The 22,105-nt window shown below is 34.9% G+C and overlaps 1 protein-coding gene across 4 annotated transcripts in view; it reads right to left on the bottom strand.

The window, feature by feature from the left end:
• The window catches only part of LOC127833318 (disks large homolog 1-like), a 187,099-nt gene that overhangs the window by 21,378 nt on the left and 143,616 nt on the right, over window positions 1-22,105 (bottom strand). For all 4 annotated transcript variants that reach the window (XM_052358495.1, XM_052358497.1, XM_052358496.1 and 1 more), the window contains 3 exons: window positions 13,093-13,249; window positions 8,703-8,805; window positions 2,200-2,302 (listed from right to left, as the gene is read on the bottom strand). In XM_052358495.1, coding sequence (XP_052214455.1) covers window positions 2,200-2,302; window positions 8,703-8,805; window positions 13,093-13,249 — 363 coding nt within the window. The remainder of the gene's footprint in view (window positions 1-2,199; window positions 2,303-8,702; window positions 8,806-13,092; window positions 13,250-22,105) is intronic.

Raw genomic sequence — 22,105 nt, 5'->3', positions numbered from 1 at the left:
ATGCTCTTGAGACCGTTTCCTGGGAATAGAACCAGTACTTGGTGTCTCTGGCTGAGATCTGAAGAACGCTCCAACAATGGAAATCGAACCCGTGACCTCATGCTGCAATGCTCTTCCTCATATTCTTGATCCAAACACAGTAACATAGAGGATATGATACAAGCATGTACTTGTAGTTCACAAAAGGAAAATCGCATATAAATTATTGGGGAGTATATATGTGAATATTTTAAATGTTTTGGCCTGAACTTAATTCGTTGATGTCTTCTTATCACATTTGTTTACTGCAAACGATGTTTGTGTCAGTGATCAACCATAAGGGGCATCAATGCTCATAAATCCAAAAGTGAGTTGTCTAGTCAACCCTTTCCCACTCAGATGTGCAGACTGATCCGTTTGTAGTGTTGTAGTAAATCAAATTAAACAAGACTACACTGTAACTCCAATATAGCGCGGTCAATGGGGTCCAAGCCGCGAAACAGCGTTATAACGGATCCGCGTTATAAGTTTTGATCTCATTTACTGCAGGGCGCTATAAAAAAAAAACAGGTATAGAATAGCCTATAATATAGGTCATGTATATTGCCATGCTGTGTTGACGCAAATACATGCATATAAACCGAATCATATCGATAACAGTATACATACCGCTTTTCTTATGTGCACATTTATCCGATAATCCAATAAAATTGCAACATCACTTAAAAATAATAATGTTGAACATTAATGACGATATATGTTTAAGAAATTCGTAAACACAACCGTACGCATAGATCTATATGCCATTTTCAGAAGTGTTAAGAGTACAGTGCATTATGGTGCAGATATTTCATTGGACGAGCGACTTTAAATTTAGATTGAATGCAATACGACTCATGTACAAAAAATGTTTTATTGCGTCATACGCATGCAAAAAACGTGTTTCCCGGGGACTTTCTGATACCGCGCGAAAATGAAAGTGAAACTCTGTTAACAATTGCCGGTACACTGCGTTCGCATGTAAATAAATCGTCTGCATTATTTAATTTCTTATACACGAACTGAAAGATTAAATGACATAATACTAGAATGATAATGAAATGACAGAAAAAGTTGTTTTATACAGTAGGCAGTATATTTCACAGCCGCTCATTTAACATAGTCAAACTGCAACCATATCAAAGTAAGAATGTTTCAATCGTTTTGAATTACTTGAATTGTATAACTATCCCGCTTGCACTTAACTTATGGAAGTTATCGCACTGAACCGCTCTGATGAGGAATACATGTAATAAACACTGACACGCGAGTTTTTCACACCTTTATTGACATTACACAACAGATTAACACCAATTAGCTGTCGGTGTTGTTTAACCTCGAGGCGATTATAATCGGTTCAACGGACGGTTGAATAAAGCAATCAACATGACTGTGATTGCCGCCATCTTTGAATTGTCTGAAAATACATGAAGTTGCATAATACGGATTTGAATCAGAAATCAAATGGAAGGTTGGAGAAAAAATGGGATCCAAGCACCCTCCGCGTTATATTGGATTCAGCGTTATAACGGAGCGCTTTATATTGGAGTTACAGTGTATTTCCAAGCAATATAAGTCCCCTACCCTTGAAACTCCACCAATTTCATCAATATTTCTAGTCTATTTGATTCCCAAGCAACCAGAATTCTTGACATAAGAACAAAATGAAATGACGTGCTCCATATTGCCATCTATCCATGTTTCAAGTTTCATGTAAAAATATGAAGAACTTTTTAAGTTATCGCAGGATCCACTATTTTCAGCAATATCTCTAGTCTATTTGTTAATATTTCTAGTCTATTTGTTGCCATAGCAACCAGAATTCTTGACGTAGGAACAAAATTAAATAAAGTGCACAATCTCCATTTTGCCATCTATGCATGTTTCAAGTTTCATTAAAAATATGGAGAACTTTTAAAGTTATCGCAAGATCTAGAAAAGTGTGACAGACAGACAGAGCGCAAACCACAAGTCCCCTCGGGTTTCACCGGTTGGGGACAATTAAAACCTTTTTTACTAGATTCACATTTTAAAGGCTTCAGTTCCATCCCTAAGATACTTATGAGCAGCAAACAGCATAAAACCTGAACAGACTGCAAGTTACTTGCAGGCTGTTCTGGTTTTATGCTGGTTGCATATAGCAATTTCTTCTGAGAGGGAAAGGTTTAAACTGTTGTGTACCTGACGAAAAGTGTTCTTTTCCTGGTGGTCTGCAGACTGCCGGTACTTGTGTTCATCATCTGCTCTCTCAGGTCCTGGATTTTAGCCTCAAATCTGTTGTATTCTGAAACATGGAATATAGTTGTTGTATTCTGAAACATGGAATATAGTTTTTGTATTCTGAAACATGGAATATAGTTGTTGTATTCTGAAACATGGAATATAGTTGTTGTATTCTGAAACATGGAATATAGTTGTTGTATTCTGAAACAAGGAATATAGTTGTTGTATTCTGAAACAAGGAATATAGTTGTTGTATTCTGAAATATGGAATATAGTTGTAATATTCTGAAACTTGGAATATAGTTGTTGTATTATGAAACATGGGATATAGTGGTTGTATTCTGAAACAAGGAATATAGTTGTTGTATTCTGAAACATGGAATATAGTTGTTGTATTTTGAAACAAGAGCTGTCAGAGGACAGCGCACTCGACTATTCGAGTGCTTGACAGTATAACGTAAGCCATCATGGGGAAATTGTTCATATTCAATAATTTATTAGACGATCTTTCAAAAATAAAAAAATGAAAAAAAAAAAATTGTGGGAGGGGGGGGGGGGGGTTGAGAGGGGGTATAATGTGGGGTGTGGTAATTAATAAGATGATGTTTACACAAAAAAAATAATTGGGGGGGGGGGGGGAGGTTGGGGGGGGGGAAGGGATTCTGGGTAGGGGCGTGGGGTATTGTTTGGGTGGAATCCATTGTGGTATTCAGGTAAGTGTTGTTTTGTCAAAGTAATAATAAAATGTGATCATAAATAAAGAAGTTATGGCAATTTAAGCAAAATGTTCAATTATCTAAGTGTAAAAGGGGCCATAATTATGTCAAAATGCTTGATACAGTGGTCTGCTCTTGTGTATAGGTTGGGGTCATGTTGGTAAACAAGTATGCAACATATAAAAGCAATATGTCAAAGGATATAGGAAATATTTAGGGTAGTACGCAAACTTTAATATAGATTTATCAATAATATGCATATTCTTAGTATAAAAGGGGCAATAATTATGACGAAATGCTTGATAGAGTTGTCTGCTCTTGTTTATAGTTTGGGGTGATGTTGGTAAACAAGTATGCAAAATATGAAAGCAATATGGCAAGGGACAATGAAAATAAATGGGGTAGTACGAAAACTTTAACATTTGCTGCATATTCTAAGTGGAAAAGGGGCCATAATTATGACAAAATGCTTGATAGAGTTGTCTGCTCTTGTTTATAGGTTGGGGCCATGTTGGTTAACAAGTATGCAAAATATGAAAGCAATATGTCAAGGGACAATGAAAATAATTGGGGTAGTACGAAAACTTTAACATTTGCACGCTAACGCTAACGGAACGGTTACGCCGACGCCGGGGTGAGTAGGATAGCTCCACTATATATATTTCATATATAATAGTCGAGCTAAAAAGGAATATAGTTGTTGTATTCTGAAACAAGGAATATAGTTGTTGTATTCTGAAATATGGAATATAGTTGTCATCTTCTGAAACATGGAATATAGTTGTTGTATTCTGAAACAAGGTATACGGTTATGTATACTGAAGCAAGGAGTATAGTTATTGTATTCTGAAACAAGGAATATAGTTGTTGCATTCTGAAACATGGAATAGTTGTTGTATTCTGAAACAAGGAATATAGTTAACATAGTTGTTGTATTCTGAAACATGGAATACAGTTGTTGTATTCTTAAACAAGGAATATAGTTGTTGTATTCTGAAACGTGGAATACAGTTGTTATAATCTGAAAAAAAGGAATACATCTGTTGTATTCTGAAACATGGAACATAGTTGTAATATTCTGAAACAAGGAATATAGTAACTGTTGTTGTATTCTGAAACAAGGAATATAGTTGTTGTATTCTGAAACTTGGAATATAGTTGTTGTATTCTGAAACTTGGAAAATAGTTGTTGTATTCTAAAACATGGAATATAGTTGTTGTATTCTGAAATGTTGAATAAAGTTGTTGTATTCTGATACATGAAATATAGTTGTAATATTCTGAAACAAGGAATATAGTATTTGTTTCACTCACATTCAGCACATATTGAAATTAAAAAAAAATCTAGTCAATTTTGCTTTTCAGTGAAATACAGGAAACTATCAATGAAAATTGTTGAATATATTTTATAATGTAATGACCTTTTATGTCTTATCAAATTTTAAACAAGATAGCAATTATCAACTACTTTAACATGGAATAGTGTTTGTTATTCACTCACATTCAGCAGACAATGAAATAAGCTTTCTCTAGTTTTTTTTTTAATTTGCTTTCCAGTGATATACAGGAAACTATTAGTAACATAAAATTGTAAAATGATGTCAATGCATATAATGTTATTACATTATAAGCCTGGTGAAATTTTCAAAAAAAAAAAAAAAGATTAAAGAGCAATTATTAAGTAAATATTATCACTAACTTAAATACCTGGAAAAATATTATCAATTTTTTTAAGTTTTGATCATGTTAACATTCCTAATCTTATTGGTACCAGACTTGTTCACAAAGTTGCAAAATCCTTTCAGAGATCTACTGACTTTCTTTACCATCAATTTTTGACGCAGAAAAGACACACTTTACATGTTATGGTTACAAACTTTTATAAAAACCGTGATTCCTTCAATTTTGATTCAACAATTGAGAACACAAGTTTAAGACATTTAAAGCATAAATAGTACAGGCTTTACTTTAGCACTACACCTTAAGCTATTCAATACATGTATTATTTAATTATTTAAACTCCTAAATTGTGTCAACCAGAAGAGCCCACACTACTAACAAAACAAAATTGTTTTGATTGAAAACACACAATGATACAGTGCATTGTTATATGAAGGTCTGAACATCATAACTGGACATCAATTGCCAAGATCTTAGCTACATTGTCATTATTAGTGGTTGCAATAACAGGTTTAAATCCAAGGCATCGACTCACTTTTTTCTTAAATTTATAAGTATATTATTGCATACACATAAACAAATATATAAATGAAAAAGAAAGCTTTAACACTTGTAAAACAGTTCTGTTCAGTAACCAGTGCCCTTATTCATCTACCAAAGGTCTCAAAGGTTGCAGTGGTGCGGTGGATATGGTGTCCCCACCGTGGGAGCGTTCTTTAGATCTCACTCAAAGACACCAAGTACTGGTTCTAGTTTCAAATAAGCCTAAGGCTTTCGATGCAATCAAGCTAAAATTGATAGGTCTAAACTATTCAGCAACCCTGATAGACTTAGACTAATAAGAATAAATAAAAGACTTGGAAATCTGAAAATATAATTATTGTTTAAAATATACAGATTGTAAATTGTACTTAAGTCATCAATAAATTGTTCTATATGAAGAATTATGTAGTTACAGGTATTTAATTTTGTTTCATATCAAACTGTTTTTGCTATTAGAACATTAACCCTTAAAGCGCTGGAGCTGAATTTTAAAGGCCTTTGCAAACAGTTTGGATCCAGATGAGACGCCACAGAACGTGGCGTCTCATCAGGATCCAAACTGTTTGCTATTCTGATAGTATTCTTTGAAAAAAAAATCGAAGAAAATGCTAATTTTAGAAATTCTGCAGACGACATTTTAGCAGACGACAAATTTCCCAGCATGCAAAGGGTTAAAGTTTCAAGGATATTCCTATTTTGTTTACAGAATCCTAAGAATTGATTGGTGAATACAGGCAAAGACCATTCCTGGTACTGATAGTTTGGCTGTTGTATATGGAGCCTAAACGTGTCCAAATGAAAACATCCTCCTCACAAATCAAACTAATCTAAATTTTCTATCAGAAAATATGCTGGCTACAAAAGCCATATACTTCTGTCAGAAGCAATTATTTTGGCTCTACAAGCGAAATCCATTATTTCCAAGCCCCTCTCTGCAAAAAACTACCAGTGTGTATTCTGTAGGAGAAAATTGAGAAGCTTGTTAAGCACATACATTTCTTTGAGCTTTTAAACAATTAGATTAAGGCTGTTATTCAAGTCTCATATATGACATTTGAAATGTGACTCTTCATGCTTAACCCTTTACCACTTAGATACGTATTTTGATGCATTTGTAGAAAGTTAAATTTAATGAACAACCTTTCTTAGTAGATTCAAATTTTAACGGCTTCATTTCCAACCCTTAATGCAGTGCCCCAGAGAAGCTGCGTATCTGCGTCTTTTACCCTTTTAAAATGTTGAAAAACGCCAAGAAATACAAAATCATGTGTATTGAAAACGCAACCGATTTGACTTTTACACAAATTCGTCAAATTTGATGCTTACGATACAATAGCTTCGATCGAAAATGCTTTGCTCATTTTCGGTATTTTCTCTTTTGAATTATTATCGTATTGCGGCGACGCTTTCATTCCGCAAGCGCCTGGATGACGGAGCAGCAAAACAGTCTAAGTTATTCGAACGCTCTGCGGACTAGATTTCATTGTTAAATAAAACGTCTGACCAAATTATTTACGACGTCATACATGCGTTTTAAATCTGACATATTCCGTCGTTCTTTGTGCATGTCTTTGTAAAGCGTCTGTACTTTCAGCTTCTATTACGATGCGAAATAAAATGTCTAAGAGAGGTAGAAAGACGTCCGCGATTGTTGCGCCAAAATTTCAGTCGATCGCAAACATTTTCAAACCAAGAAAGCAAAAGCCAATAAGTGCCGAATCATTCGTTTTATCATTTTTTTTTAAGTTTAAAGTTTATATTATGGATAGTTTCAAGGATTAAAGATGTTATGAAACATCAGTTTATTAAAGTTAATGATGACAGTTTACAGTTTTATTTAAGCAATACAAGTGTGTGGCTTCAACAGAAGTAAAGCGGCAATGATTTTACCGTATGCATTTTTATATCTCATTTCACCCTATTTCAAGAATGAAATCAACCTATTTTTCTAAATCAATGGGTGAAAACCCTATTTCCCAAATAATTATCTGGGGCACTGCTTAAAGACTGATGAACAGCGAACAGCATAAAACCTGAACCGACTGCAAGTTACACGCAGGCTGTTCTGGTTTTATGCTGTTTGCACATTTTCAGTTTGCTTCTGAGTGGGAAAGGGTTTAATGAAATCAAATCCATCATGTTATTGACCATTATCATAATTTCAAGGAACTGAAGTTCTTTTAAAATAAAATTCAAACTAAAATCAAAATGGAATCCAATGAAATGTGGACAATTCTCAAAAGAACCCCAATTATCCTCAAATGGAACAAAATGTTGATTAAATTAAACAAACTCATGATTTAATGGAACTCAGTGAAGTTTTAAACGAATCTTGATGCACTGCAAGAGAATGCAATTTCTTCAGGCTTGACAAGTAAATTCTGTAAATTCAAAACTTACGGAACCAAATCTTAACTAAATCCAACCAAGTCATGACTTTAAGAAACCCAATGATGACTAAATGATACAAATACTTCTTAAATGGGGCTTTGTAATAAAAAACAAGATATGTGTTTGTCAGAAACACTATGTCCCCTTTTGCACCGCTTTGAAGCTATATATATATTTGACCTTTGACCTTGAAGGATGACCTTGACCTTTCACCACTCAAAATGTGCAGCTCCATGAGATACACATGCATGCCAAATATCAAGTTGCTATCTTCAATATTGCAAAAGTTATTGCAAATGTTAATTTTGGCGCAAACAAACAAACAAACACACAAACAAAGCAACAAACCAACAGACAGGGCAAAAACAATATGTCCCCCACTATAGTGGTGGGGGACATGAAAAGTTAAAATCATCCACTGGACTGCAAGAAAAGTCAGGCTTCCAACCTGGAATGAATTTACAACCAAATGGAACAAATACCAATGCAAAATCTATGATTCAATGGACTCCAAGCTAAAGTAACTGGAACCCAACAATATGTCATAATAACCCAAACTTTAGAGAACCAAAGTTAGATGAGCCTTGCTCTGGAAAAAACAGCCCATACAGGCCCTCAGGGACGACACTTTCTGTCTCGTCTTAATTTTAATTTAAAAGAGTATTCCTTTTAACGAAAAATTCCATAAAAGTGTAAAGTGTTGTCCCTGATTAGCACAGGCTGATCTGGGACAAAACTTTTACACACATGCATATAGCCCAATTTTCTCTGATTTTCTGTGGCTGAAATGATTCCAATGCTTAGCAAATGACAAGGCTCAACTTCTCGTCTGTCTCACTCCACCACATCTTCAGCATTCTTCTAGCAGGCTGAAGCACAATAAATAAAACACAACCAAAGGTCATAGGAACCCAAACTTTGAAGAACCAAAAGTTAAATGACTCCAAACCTAAGCTTATGAGAAGACCCACCTTCTGGCCTGTATTGACAGACCAGCTCCACCACATCTCCAACATTCTTCTAGCAGGCTGCATCATTAATAAATGGAACCCAACCAAGTGTTGTAGTAACCCAAACTTAAAATAACCAAAAGTTAAATATCTCCAAATCTAAGCTTATGTAAAGACCCACCTTCTGGCCTGTATTGACAGACAAGCTCAACCACATCTCCAGCATTCTTCAAGCAGGCTGCAGCCTCCTCGTGGGTGGCTCTCCTCAAGTCTGTGCCATTAACCTGTATCAATATGGGGATATTTTGAAAGCATTTTTAGGGGAAAAAAATCATGTTTGTAATGGAACAGTTTTGCAACACATGAAGGCTTACAATCTGAACCACCTTGATTAGCTGAGATCATTGATGACAGTTCATATATATAAGTCAAATTTTGATTTTGGACAATATTTTTGTACCATTTACCTGTAAAACTATGGGGACATTATTATTTTTTATGAGAAAATATTTTTACAAAATTTTGTATTAATTTTTTTTAATTGAACGCTTTTGCCCCACATGGAGACTAGCAATATTTATAAACTTGCTTTGCTGGGATCATAAATGACAATATCTTCAGCCAGTGAATTATTGATCAATAATTAAAATCACCCCCTTATTAGTGACTTTACTCACATTAAAGGGGCCTTTTCACAGATTTTGGCATTTTTTTAACTTATTCATTAAATGCTTTATATTGATAAATGTAAACATTGGATCGTAAAAGCTCCAGTAAAAAATCAAGAAAAAAATTTAAAAAAGGAAAAGAACATTGCACGGAGCAGGTTTCGAACCAGTGACCCCTGGAGTCCTGCCAGAGTCCTGAAGTAAAAACGCTCTAGCCTACTGAGCTATTCCGCCGAGTACACATTCGTGACGTATTTTATACCTTATATAAGCAATCTTCGTAGTTTAACAAAATTTAACGACAAAAACAGAACTCTCCAAATTATTCAATCGTTTCGCGTTGCAACGCTTTATAATTTTTAGGTTTTAAAATCATCAAAAGATGCATATAATGGCTGTATTAGAGCATGGTTAATGTTCAGTATTACTGTTTCCTCACAAATATCATAACTAAAATGAAAACTTACGAATCTGAAACAACTTTTTTCAATTTTGTCAATTTACCAAAGCGTGAAAAGATCCCTTTAATACCTGTACCTTTCAATCAATCACACAGAATGACATTTCAGAAAGAGCATTCCAGCCAAAACAAGAAAAATATCACCCAAGTTAAGGGAAACACAAGCCACATCTGCAGTTTTTAACCCTTTCCTGCTAATAAGCAAAGCAACAAGAGGGCCATGATGGCCCTGTATCGATCCACTGCTGAAAAAAAGGCTGAAACAAATATTCTCGGCATGTGCAAATACTTAAATATAGGCCCTATTTAAGCACATGTACACTTTTGTGACCCCCTGGGCTGGGTCAAATTTAACCCCAGGGGCATCATTTGAGCAAACTTTGTAGAGGACTACTATATCTCACTACATACAAAATGTGGTAGCCCTACCTAGGTCCTAGAGTTAAGGACAAGAATATTTTTTAAGTTTTCACAAAATAAGCAAGATATAAGCGTATATAATGTTCAATTTTGTGACCCGCGGGTCAGGGTCAAATTTGACCCAAAGCGCATAATTTGAACAAACTTGGTAGAGGACTATAAGATGTTACTGCATACCAAATTTTGTAGCCATAGTCCGAATGATTTTCGGCAAGAAGATTTTTAAAGATTTCACAAAATAGGCGCTTTATAAGCGTTTATTCAATTTTGCAACCCCCCGGGGCAGGGTCAAAGTTGACCCCAGAGGCATTATTTGAACAAATTTGGTAGAGGTTTATAAAATGTCACTACATACCAAATTTGGTAGCCCTAGGCCCAATGGTTATGGACAATAAGTTTTCACAAAATAGGCCCCATATAAGCGTATATTCAGTTTTGTGACCCCCCCGGGCAGGGTCAAATTTGACCCAAGGGGCATAATTTGAACAAACTTGGTAGAGAACTATTACATGTCACTACATACCAAATTTGGTAGCCCTATGCCTTATGGTTAAGGACAGTAGGATTTTTAAAGTTTTCACAAAATAGGCACTATATAAGCATATAATCGATTTTGTGGCCCCCAGGGCAGGGTCAAATTTGACCCCTGGGGCATAATTTGAACAAACTAAGTACACTGCAACTCCAATATATCACGGTCCGTTATATCGCGTTGTCCAATATATCGCGAATCGGCTATGGCTCCCAAAAATCTGACGAGCATAATCCTTAAATAAAATGTTTTTATCTGAGAATTTGATGCATTAAAATCTGTTTCAAGCAAGTATTTTTCCCTTTTTTTCACCAACTTTAATCCAACAGTCATAATCCAGTTTTGACCAGATTGTTTGCTTACATTGTACATCACATTAACACCTGTGTACTGCCATAAACAAAAGACCCATTTGTCAAACATGACAGGTCATTTCGGGTGTTACAATTCTCTATTGAATTTGCTTTGAACTGCCGAAACACACCAGTGCACACATGAAGGTGTACACAATTATAACAGTAAATGTCACAAGTCAACACTGACCTATCTCAACAATCTGTGTGCGTTAGATACAGTATACAGAATAGATCAGTTAGTCACAATGCTCTACTATTAAACCCCATGCTGTGCATGCTTTACATGAGAAATGAATGACGTCATTTTGTACATGGGTCTAATTTGTGCATGCTTTCTTGAACAATAAAACTCGGCAATGTTTTTCGGATTAAAAATTTAATTATACGCATTTGAAAATACTCACATTGAATAATGTTTTGTGTTATACCAATTAATGACATATGGATATAACACAAACTTGAATAAGGTTGGTAAATAGCGTGTTTTGAGATTGCATAATGATGCTAATGTATACATATACATGCATACATAAACTGACAATTTATATAGCGCGCCGGATATATCACGGTCGCGATCTTTGGACCCCTTCAACCGCGATATATTGGAGTTGCAGTGTAGAGGACTATACAATGTCACTACATACCAAATTGTGTAGCCCTAGGCCTAATGGTTATGGACAAGAATTTTAAGTTTTCACAAAATAGGCATTATATAAGCATATGTTCAATTTTGTGACCCCCCGGGGCAGGGTCAAATTTGACCCCAGGGATAAAATTTGAACAAATTTGGTAGAGGACTATTAGATGTCACTACATACCAAATTTGATAGCCCTAGGCCCGATGGTTATGGACAAGAGATTTTTGAAGTTTTCACAAAATAGGCCTTATATAAGCATATGTTCAATTTTGTGACCCCCCGGGGCAGGGTCAAATTTGACCCCAGGGATAAAATTTTAACAAATTTGGTAGAGGACTATTAGATGTCACTACATACCAAATTTGATAGCCCTAGGCCCGATGGTTATGGACATAAACATTTTTAAGTTTTCACAAAATAGGTCTTATATAAGCATATGTACAATTTTGTGACCCCCCGGGGCAGCGTCAAATTTGACCCCAGGGGCATAATTTGAAAAAACTTGGTAGACAACTATAAGATGTCACTACATACCAAATTTGGTAGCCCTAGGCCCAATGGTTATGGACAAAAAGATTGTTAAAGTTTTCACAAAATAAGCCCTTTATAAGCATATATTCAATTTTGTGACCCCCGGGGCAGTTTCAAATTTGACCCCAGGGGTATAATTTGAACAAAATAAGAAGAGAACTATTACATGTCACTACATACCAAATTTGGAAGCCCTATGCCATACGGTTATGGACAAGAGATTTTTAAAGTTTTCACAAAAAAGGCCTTATATAAGCGTTCAATTTTGTGACCCTCGGGGCAGGGTCAAACTTGACCCCAGGGGCATAATTTGAACAAACTTGGTAGAGGACTATAAGGTGCCACTACAAACCAAATTTGGTAGCCCTAGGCCCAATGGTTATGGACGATAAGATTTGTAAAGTTTTCACAAAATAGACCCTATTTAAGCATATGTTCAATTTTGTGACCCCCGGGGCAGGGTCAAATTTGACCCCAGGGAATTATTTGAACAAATTTGGTAGAGGACTATTAGATGTCTCTACACACCAAATTTGATAGCCCTAGGCCCAATGGTTATGGACGAAAAGATTTTGAAAGTTTTCACAAAATAGGCCTTATATAAGCAAATTGTCAATTTTGTGACCCCCGGTGCAGGGTCAAATTTGACCCCAGGGGCATAATTTGAACAAATTTGAAAGAGGTTCACCCAAGGAACATTCCTGAGAAATTTCATCAGAATTGGTCCAGTATTTAGGAGAAGAAGATGTTTAAAGGAAAAGTTAACGCACGGACGCACGCACGACGGACACAGGACCAAGACATAAGCCCCGCTGGCCTTTGGCCAGTGGAGCTAAAAATGGAAATCTGGTCGCCACAGCGTATCTCCCGGGGTACTTACGGAGAGAATCTGGTCGCCATGGGGTATCTCCCAGGGTACTTACAGAGAGAATCTGGTCCCCAGGGCATATCTCCCAGGGTACTTACGGAGAGAATCTGGTCGCCACGGCGTATCTCGCCACTAAGGTCCGCAGGCCCTCCCGCCAGGATGAACGACACAAAGATGCCCTCTCCATCCTCCCCTCCCACGATGTTGAAGCCCAGGCCCGTATAGCCCTTCTTCAGAACAACCTTTCGGGGCTCCCTGAAAGTAACAGGAAAAAAATGAGCCCCAAGTGTCATGTGGATATTCTGAAAGTTCTTCAAAATAGCAGTGAAAATTGCCAGTTAAAGTCAGCACTGGCTAATCAGGGACCAAATTTTCCATTTTTATTGTATTTTTATTTGATTTGGCAGTATTCCAGCAGTAAAAGGAAACTAAGTAAAACATTAATGTTGTAGTAGAAATATAACGATTACTTTACAAACCTTAAATAAACTTTATGCAAATACACGGATAAAATCAAGAATGTGATTCAATAATTGTATGTGAATGTTCTGCCATTCTAATTCTTCATGAATAAGGAAATATTTTGTTATAAAATTATGTTAATGAGGTAAATTTCAATGTATTCAAGTTCAACTAAGCCACTCGTGATCAGGCTAGTGCATGCAAAGCAGGATTATTTCATAGGCTAACTCAGCTTATAGTTGGATATGATATTCATAATTCATTACATGTTTATGATATGCAATCCAGGCAACCCCACCAACCCTGGCCAAAACTTTTCTTCATTCAAATTTACTTTATAAAAAATTACTTTTATTCTGGCTGTTTTATGAAGTTTCATGAAGAGAACAATATAGCCAATAACATTTTCTTTTTTCTAAATTGGTAGCCTTTGGCTAATTTGGCAAAAGGCAAAGAAACCCATGTTACATCGTATTTAACATGATGAAAGTATTCAATAGGAAATAGATTAAACAATAGACACAGCCTCACCATAAACCACCACATTTATGAATCGTTAATATATGAAGCATTCCATAACATGTACACCTGTACTGATGGAAATTATGGTGTGTAATATAACTTGTGTTGTCAGCTGTTTAGGTGTTTATAAAGGATATTGGTTGATCATAAATATATTTTCTATGATCACTCATGCATTCAAATTGATATTTCTCCAAATCCAAAGAATCTTTTTTTTTTTGCGTAAAAATGACAATTTTTGTATTTTTGCTGAAATAATGACATCGTAACGTCAAGAAAACAACGTCATTTCAAAGTATAATTTTCACTGATTAAAACAGTGAAATATAATCAATTTTAATTCATTGATATTTCTCTATAAACCACCAGAAAGCATAAAATAACAATCTTAATCTTTTCGATAACTTTAACTTTTATAAACTTCAAGCACTTTAAATACATTGACAATGTAATAGTTATATAAACATTTAAAAATGAAACAGTAAATAAAATCAACACCCTTTCCATAAGGAAAATAAAACTAAAATTATATTTTTGAAAATAATGCCACTACACAGTTCCTTAGCAAACACAATACATGTCGTGTATCGAGGAATTTTTAAATAGTTAAACAGCATAAAATTAAACAAAGTATTATTTCACAAACCTTGGTATGATTCTAGACACAGAAACAGAAAAATCCATTGAGTCATAAAGAACCATGTTTTCTATTCAACACTGCACTTTTTAAAAGTCCCTTCATTAAGAACAATTTATCAATATTTCAGTGGTTTATATGGTGCACTTGATTTCCTTATGTACACATGTACACTTCACACTGTCTGTCAATGCGCTTTTCACAGCCTATAGCTAATCCTGTATTAACCCAACATTAATCAAGGTAAATAAACAAGCCCAGTGAACTTTTATCTTGCCAAGAATGCAGTATGCATTGAAAACACTTTCTTTGCCAATATATAAAATGCCGTTACAATATATACAACGGTGACACTTGTATGAGATCATTTTGGCAAGACCACTATTGATGACTGTGCCTTTTGAAGCCACAATACACCATTATGGTGTATCCTTTGTAATAAAACACCCCACCTGTTCAACACATATGTACCATGCAACAATTAAAAGCCAATTAAATTGCTCATTCAAACCATGAGTAATCAATAAACTCATCAGTGTTGAACTTACTCTTTCTATTTGAGTATAATTAAGCTTATATTATTTCCTCACTGTTGTCATAAATGGTGCATAATATTTTATAATCCCATTTTACTCACTCTTTCTATTGCAGCATAATAAAGCAAACATCATTCCATAACTTGTCATAAAGTGTTTATACTATTTTTAATCCAATCTTAATCCAATATTTATCCAGAAATACAATTATGTCCACTCAACTGAATGTTACTATTTGTGCACTATATCATGTAAATCCTGCAAAATGTTTTCACACATTAGTAAAAGCTGTAAAAATTTCCAGTAAAATATGTTTCACAATTCCTACAAGCTCTGTAGTGGTATTATCCTTAACCAGTGGCAAACATTGCACAATTAATAAACATAGACATGTCAATGAGCATGACATTTAATTGTCGCTGCAGTTTTTCATATCATACATTCCCATCTTTACAAGTGGTATGCATACAGGCCATTGACCACTATCAACCCATATCATCATCACTTTAATTTAACCCTTTACCAGCAAACAGCATAAAACCTTAACAGACTGCGAGTAACTCACAGGCTGTTATGGTTTTATGCTGTTTGCATATAGCCATTTTCACTTTGCCTCTAAGTGGGAAAGGGTTAAAATTGTATACAAGTTGGTTTGATAACAACATGGCATAACAACCATGTAATTAAAATCAAACATCTAATTAAGCCTTCTTCAATTAAGCTTATTAAGATAATTACATTTTTGTTACCACTTTTGTTATCAATTTAAACTTGTTCAACCATAAAACTGACTTATTCCTATGGTCTTATCACTTTGAAAATCACACAAATTAATCATGACATCTTGTTTTTTAATATTTTTTGACATGCAATGCAGTGCACATTCCAAGTAAGAAAGTAGAGAAACAATGCAATCCGCTTTTGACATAAAATCTTTGTACAAAAGGTTTCACTTTGTGAAAGCCTTTACTCTTACAACACACAGACTGGTACAAATATGGCCCAGAATGCAAACACAAAATACATTTCTACTGAGTCACTCACTCCATGCGAGTAAACTTAAGTCCTATGCAAAAAGAGTATATCCAATACAAGACGACTATGCAATCAATCACCTGCTATGTACTTAATTAAAACTACTTGAAGAAGTAGTTGAATTTTTAGAAAAAAAATGTAAATTCACATTAACATCACATAAAAACCTATCAGACTACATGTGAAACGAATGTACAAGTTTTTCATACTATCATATAGCCCCATTGGTGCAAAAAGGTATCAAGTGCCATTTAATTTTGATGACACATGGTACCTGTTTGAACCAAGGGGGCGTTAATGATCATGGAATAGACAACGAGAATAATGAATAACAACACATTTAAAAAATGCAAAGGCAAAGGAAATTGCTAACTCAATAACTAAAGAAGCTAGGTTCCTATCTATCTTAAGGCATTCACTGTGGGTTATGTTCAGACCAATTACCACAACACAAGTATGTCAACAGGAGACATTTTAATTGCACTTATTTTCCTTACATATAACATCCCTGAAAGAATTGAGAAAAATAAATGTCTACAGAACAAATGCAAAAACTCCAGTAATAGCCCCCACCCCACCCCTGCTGCCAGGGCAAACGATTTTAGAATCATCTCATCATTAAGATTACATTAAAGGGATTTGTTTCAAGTTTGGAAAAATGAAGATTTTGGGAGAAAAAATGTATACATTCAAAAACATAATGTATGCATTATATTTAAACATGCAATATAACACTCCTGCAAAATGCTAAAATATATGTTGGTTTATTGATATTCATCAATCAAAATTAGAACAAGAGGGCCATGGTCCATAAAGGCCCAGTCTCACTATGATGCCAGTGGAGCCCCGGTGCTTGATCCGGGATCTACCGGGATGAACCGGAGACGACCGGGATGAACTGGGGACAACTGGGGCTCCACCGGGAAAGTATTAAAATGTTTAATACCTCCGGGATGAACCGGGAGTCACCGGAAAGGACCGGCAATGACAGGCGCGGCACCGGAAACAACCGGGAGGGCACCATAGCTCCACTGGGGCCCATACAGACCCTGGCAGAGCTACGGAAACACCCCGGTTGTCGCCGGTGGTGCCCAGGTGGAGCCCTGGTGAATGCCTTGGGCTTAGGGCACTCAAAGGAACTACTACTATTCTGAGAAGAATTCAGAATAATCAAAGAACTTAATGAAACATAGATATTTAATTTCTAGGCAAATTTTTATTTTTAAACTCGGCTGACAAATCATTAAAATAAATACGCTGACCAAGGTTCATGATGATTGGACAAAAGTTATGTCTTCTAAAGTATTAACTGTTTTTAAATTTGACCTGGTGACCTAATTTTTGAGGTCACATGACCAAGTTTCAAACTTAAACTGAAGCTATTTTTAAACAAACGCACTTACAAAATCCAATAATACAAAATGGTGCATTCATTAAGTATAATATTGAACCAACATAAAAAACTAATTTTTTCTATAGCATTTTGAAGACTGAGTTTGTGAACACTGGAGACAGTAAGCAGGATCACATGTGGGGTTCCCCCTTTTAACTTTATGGATGTAAACACAACTGTAAGTGGTGCTTTTTTTCGGCGTAAGCTGTATTAAGCCAGCTTTTCACCCTGACTTGACCTTTGTAAGTGTCCAATAATATTCAAATAAAATTTCCCGCGGCTAGGTACGAATGAATACACTTCATTTATTCCATTGGCTGATTTGAGTATAACACCAGAACATTGGAAACATATCCGCGTCTTTGTAACACTGTTTTACTGCATGAAACAATTTTATCTCTAATGAAAAGGCTCAATAGATAGAACAGTTTTACAATCAATTTTCGGCATAAATACAGTTTGTGCGTTCACCTTTTATTTTCAGAGAATTACCAGCGCAAAAGCGTTTATACTAAAGGCTATATTCTTATATTTAGTACTTACTTGCATTGCATTTCAACCCGCGAGGTTTCGATCAATTCGCGGCCAGTGTGTGAAAGTCAGAGTTTATATACAGTTCATCACCGGAGTTCGCAGAAGGGGTTGCGATCTTTTCATTGAAGGAAAAAATTGGAATCTATGCTATTTTTGTCTGATGGAGTAAATAGTTCATTTAGTCGCTTTGTCGATATATCAATATTTTAGGCACAGCTGTTGCCTTGGTCGTGTACAGTTGGCGTAAACAAGCCGTCGTTTCAGCAGCAGAATTGTTACCTAACTTTAATGCATTGCATTCCAATCCGCAAGGTATCAAGGTCAGTTTGAGGTCAGTTGCAGAAATCTTTATATAAACGCCATCTCGTAAACTTTGTGCACTTGAAGTCTGTTTTGATCAGAAAGATACTAAATAAAGATATTCGGCGATATTATTGTGGTATGTCAATCATCGATTTTTAATATGTTTTCAACATTTGCATGAAATGGACCAATTTTGATAAAATTAATTAGAAATATTTATCCATTTAGACCAGTTTATTAAGCATGAGCACAATAATTCACTATACTATAATTATGCAATTAAATAAGATTCGAGTATTGCCGGCTGACCTATATGCACTCGTTTATTTTCATGTAACAGTTTTCTTGTGTTTTTCTATTCTGTAAATATAGATATCTGAGTAATAATATCACATAAAGCAAAATAAGCCATGAAATCTGGCGCAACACCCCGTAATTGATTTGCTTGTGATGTAGCTAAGAACTGCGCAGAAAAAAGGCATCCGCTACTTTTTATCTCATAGAGATAACTTTTGATCGTTCATAAACATCGACCACAATCAACGCCGTATATCTTTTTTAAAGATATTTCTTGTTTTACATAACTTTTGAAAACAATTTTTTTAAAGATTTCAACCAGTGCATAAAAGACAGATTTGTATGCTGCTTTAATTTATGGCGATGTAAAATACATCAGAATAACTTTATTTAATAAGCCCGTGTTCTTGTTCAAATTGATTTGTACTACATGATTATGCTTCACACAACGTGAAATTTTGTCACAGATTTCAGATTTGATCAAGGATTTATTCTTATACCTTAAGACCATGAAACAAACTGCACAAAATTAACTGTCTTTTATGCACTACGATTTTTGTAAAAATTAAGTTGTTAATGGTGTGATTACATTCTGTCCAGCCCATGTTTAAACCCCTGAAAACCCTGTTGATTCTGCCATCTGGTAATGTGACCACTCAAGACAGTGACAGTTAAGCAGAAAGATGTCTCTTTAAAACAACAGATGAACATTTCATTCTAGGGAAAAATCACAGTGTTAAAGGGTTACCTAATTTAACAGACTGCCCATTAAAGCAAAAAGCAAATATCACAAAAAAACATCACATTAATGCAGCCTTACAAATTAGTATCATTTAATTTTCTCCTATGCCAAAGATCTGTAACAGCTGTTCCAATGTACAACAAACTTGCTCATAATCCAGTCAGCAAACTCTGTGAGAAATGAGATAACAGTCCAATTCTCTACCAACTGAATAGTAACAAATACGCCATGCCAATGGACAGCAGCAAAGTATTTTGTGAGGAAAAAATCAGAAATATCATTCAAGTACATAAACATTCTTATGCCTTAAATTTATCTTTTCTCTTAAGCATGATTATTTTTGTATTAAAATTTTTTAGATTTGAAGATTTTAACCGTAATTACTCTATGTTTTCGGACACTTAAAAAAAAATTTTTTTTTCGTGTCCGAAAACTTCGATACGAAAAATATTCGCAAAATACAGGTGTCCCAAAACTTAGAGTCAAAAATTGATGTGTCCGAAAATTGCATCAATTGTATCAACGACTTCCGGTAATAGCACGCGCTTGTAAAATACCATGCCGTATAGTACAAATTACAGTTATATATGTTTGCACTGCATTTTTTTATAATTTTAAATGCTTAATTTATTTGACAGAAAGTTACTTCAAGGTTGTACTTTGACCAACGAGTTCAAAGATGAGCATGTAATGTACTGATACTCCCTAGTATGAACCTGTAATTAACGAAATAAAAAAAGCAAACTATAAATTATTTGTTTGTTCATTTCTATAGTTGTTGTCTAACACCTTCCATTGTTTGTAAAACTTGCAATAGGGTGCATCACACTTTGAAGCATTAAGTATTTGCCACAGTTATTTAACTGAGAAGGGGGAGTACCATTGTGGTAGATAATTGAACTGTTAATTGGCACTACCCCCGGTAATTATCATAACGCTTATGCTATCGGGCGAAACCATTGTTTAATACCGGTTTACAAGGTTATTTACCCAATAACGCAAATGTAATGGTCCGTTGCCCTCAGGCATGCACCTGCCATGTTTTATGATGTTAATCTGGTTGTAAAACTCCAAGATCAAAGTGTCATTAGATATCGAAAACAGGACCGAAATTTGGTAAAAAAGCGCTGTAAAATATACTGTCCGAAAACTTAGAGACATTAATTATGGACGAAAACTCGTGTGTCCGAAAATTAAGAGTCACGAAAAATAATTATTTTTGCTAAAAAAAGGGGTGTAAGAAAACTTAGTGTCCGAAAACATAGAGTAATTACGGTATACTGTATTAGCATTTGGTACTGATTCTTAGACTTCCGTCCAAGAACTAAGAATATTTTCCAAACTCTAATGTTCCACAACTACTTGAAAGTTATGTATAGCAGACAATTATCACCTTTAAAAGCTTTATTCTTTGTTCAGAAAAAATATGTGTTAATGACAAAAGCACCATTTTAGCCTGTATATGTTAAAACGTTTAAGTGAAATTTCTTGGGCAAAAGTCTATTGTTTATTCTGAAGTCTAAGAAAGGCTTGGTGAATTCAGGCCCAGAATTTTTTTAGGAAATTTACCTTGGTTTTCTCTACTTATTGTATTTTTGTAATACTGTTGCTTAACCTTTCACCACTAAGATACATATTTTGATGTGTTTGTAGTCCCTTAGAAAGTTACATTTAACTAAAGACCTTTCTTACTAGATTTAAGTTTAAAGGCTTCATTTACAACCCTAAATAAATACTGATGAGCAGTAAACAGCATAAAACCTGTACAGACTGCGAGTTACTCGCAGGCTGTTATGGTTTTATGCTGTTTGCACAGAGCCATTTTCACTTTGCCTGGGAGTGGGAAAGGGTTAATACATTGTAACTAGCTTGGAATGTAATTAAATCAAATTGTGACTGGTCGCACATCATTGGAAAATGTTAATAGTGGATATCCGATAATAAACATAGCAATGTTTACAACAGTTTCTAAGAATGCAGCTTTCAAAACAACTAATCAATAGCCATTAATGGAGTGAATAAAATTCACGCTTGTAAAGTTTTATGTTTCTATGATACAATCTCTGACTTAGAATCAATCAAGTAAAATGCACACAAATAAAATGTGAAACACTATTGATTCTAACATCGTTCCATAATTGGCTTTATGTCTTTAAAATGTTATACCATGGCAACAAAACCTATCTGGGATTAATCTTCTGGTTTTCTTTGAGAAATCATTTAAAGATGAAAACAAAATGGTATTGCAACAAATGTATACAAGAAAGTAGTTCTGATTATTGTGGAGTACAAGATTATTTATGCAATTTTTTTATAAAAAATGTATCATAGTTGATTGACAAGTCATATCAGAATTCCATTTATACGAACAGAAGTCTGGGTCAGGAATAAAGACTGAGCATAGACTAGAATAAGTCCAGGCAAATGAACATTGACATTTGATTTCCTCCAAGGAATCCAATGTTCCCATGTCCTAGATTAGGTTGGATATCAAATGGAACTATCAACACAAATACAAGTAGCAAAGGAAGACTGTTTGCAAAAAAGGAAGAAAACAAGAGCTGTCGGAGGACAGTGCGCTCGACTTTTCGAGTGCTTGACAGTATAACGTAAGCCATCATGGGAAAATTGTTCATATTCAATAATTTAT

Source organism: Dreissena polymorpha, chromosome 6 (assembly GCF_020536995.1).
Source record: "Dreissena polymorpha isolate Duluth1 chromosome 6, UMN_Dpol_1.0, whole genome shotgun sequence".
Taxonomy (NCBI): Eukaryota; Metazoa; Mollusca; class Bivalvia; order Myida; family Dreissenidae; genus Dreissena; species Dreissena polymorpha.
This window is presented reverse-complemented; position numbering and strand designations above follow the sequence as displayed.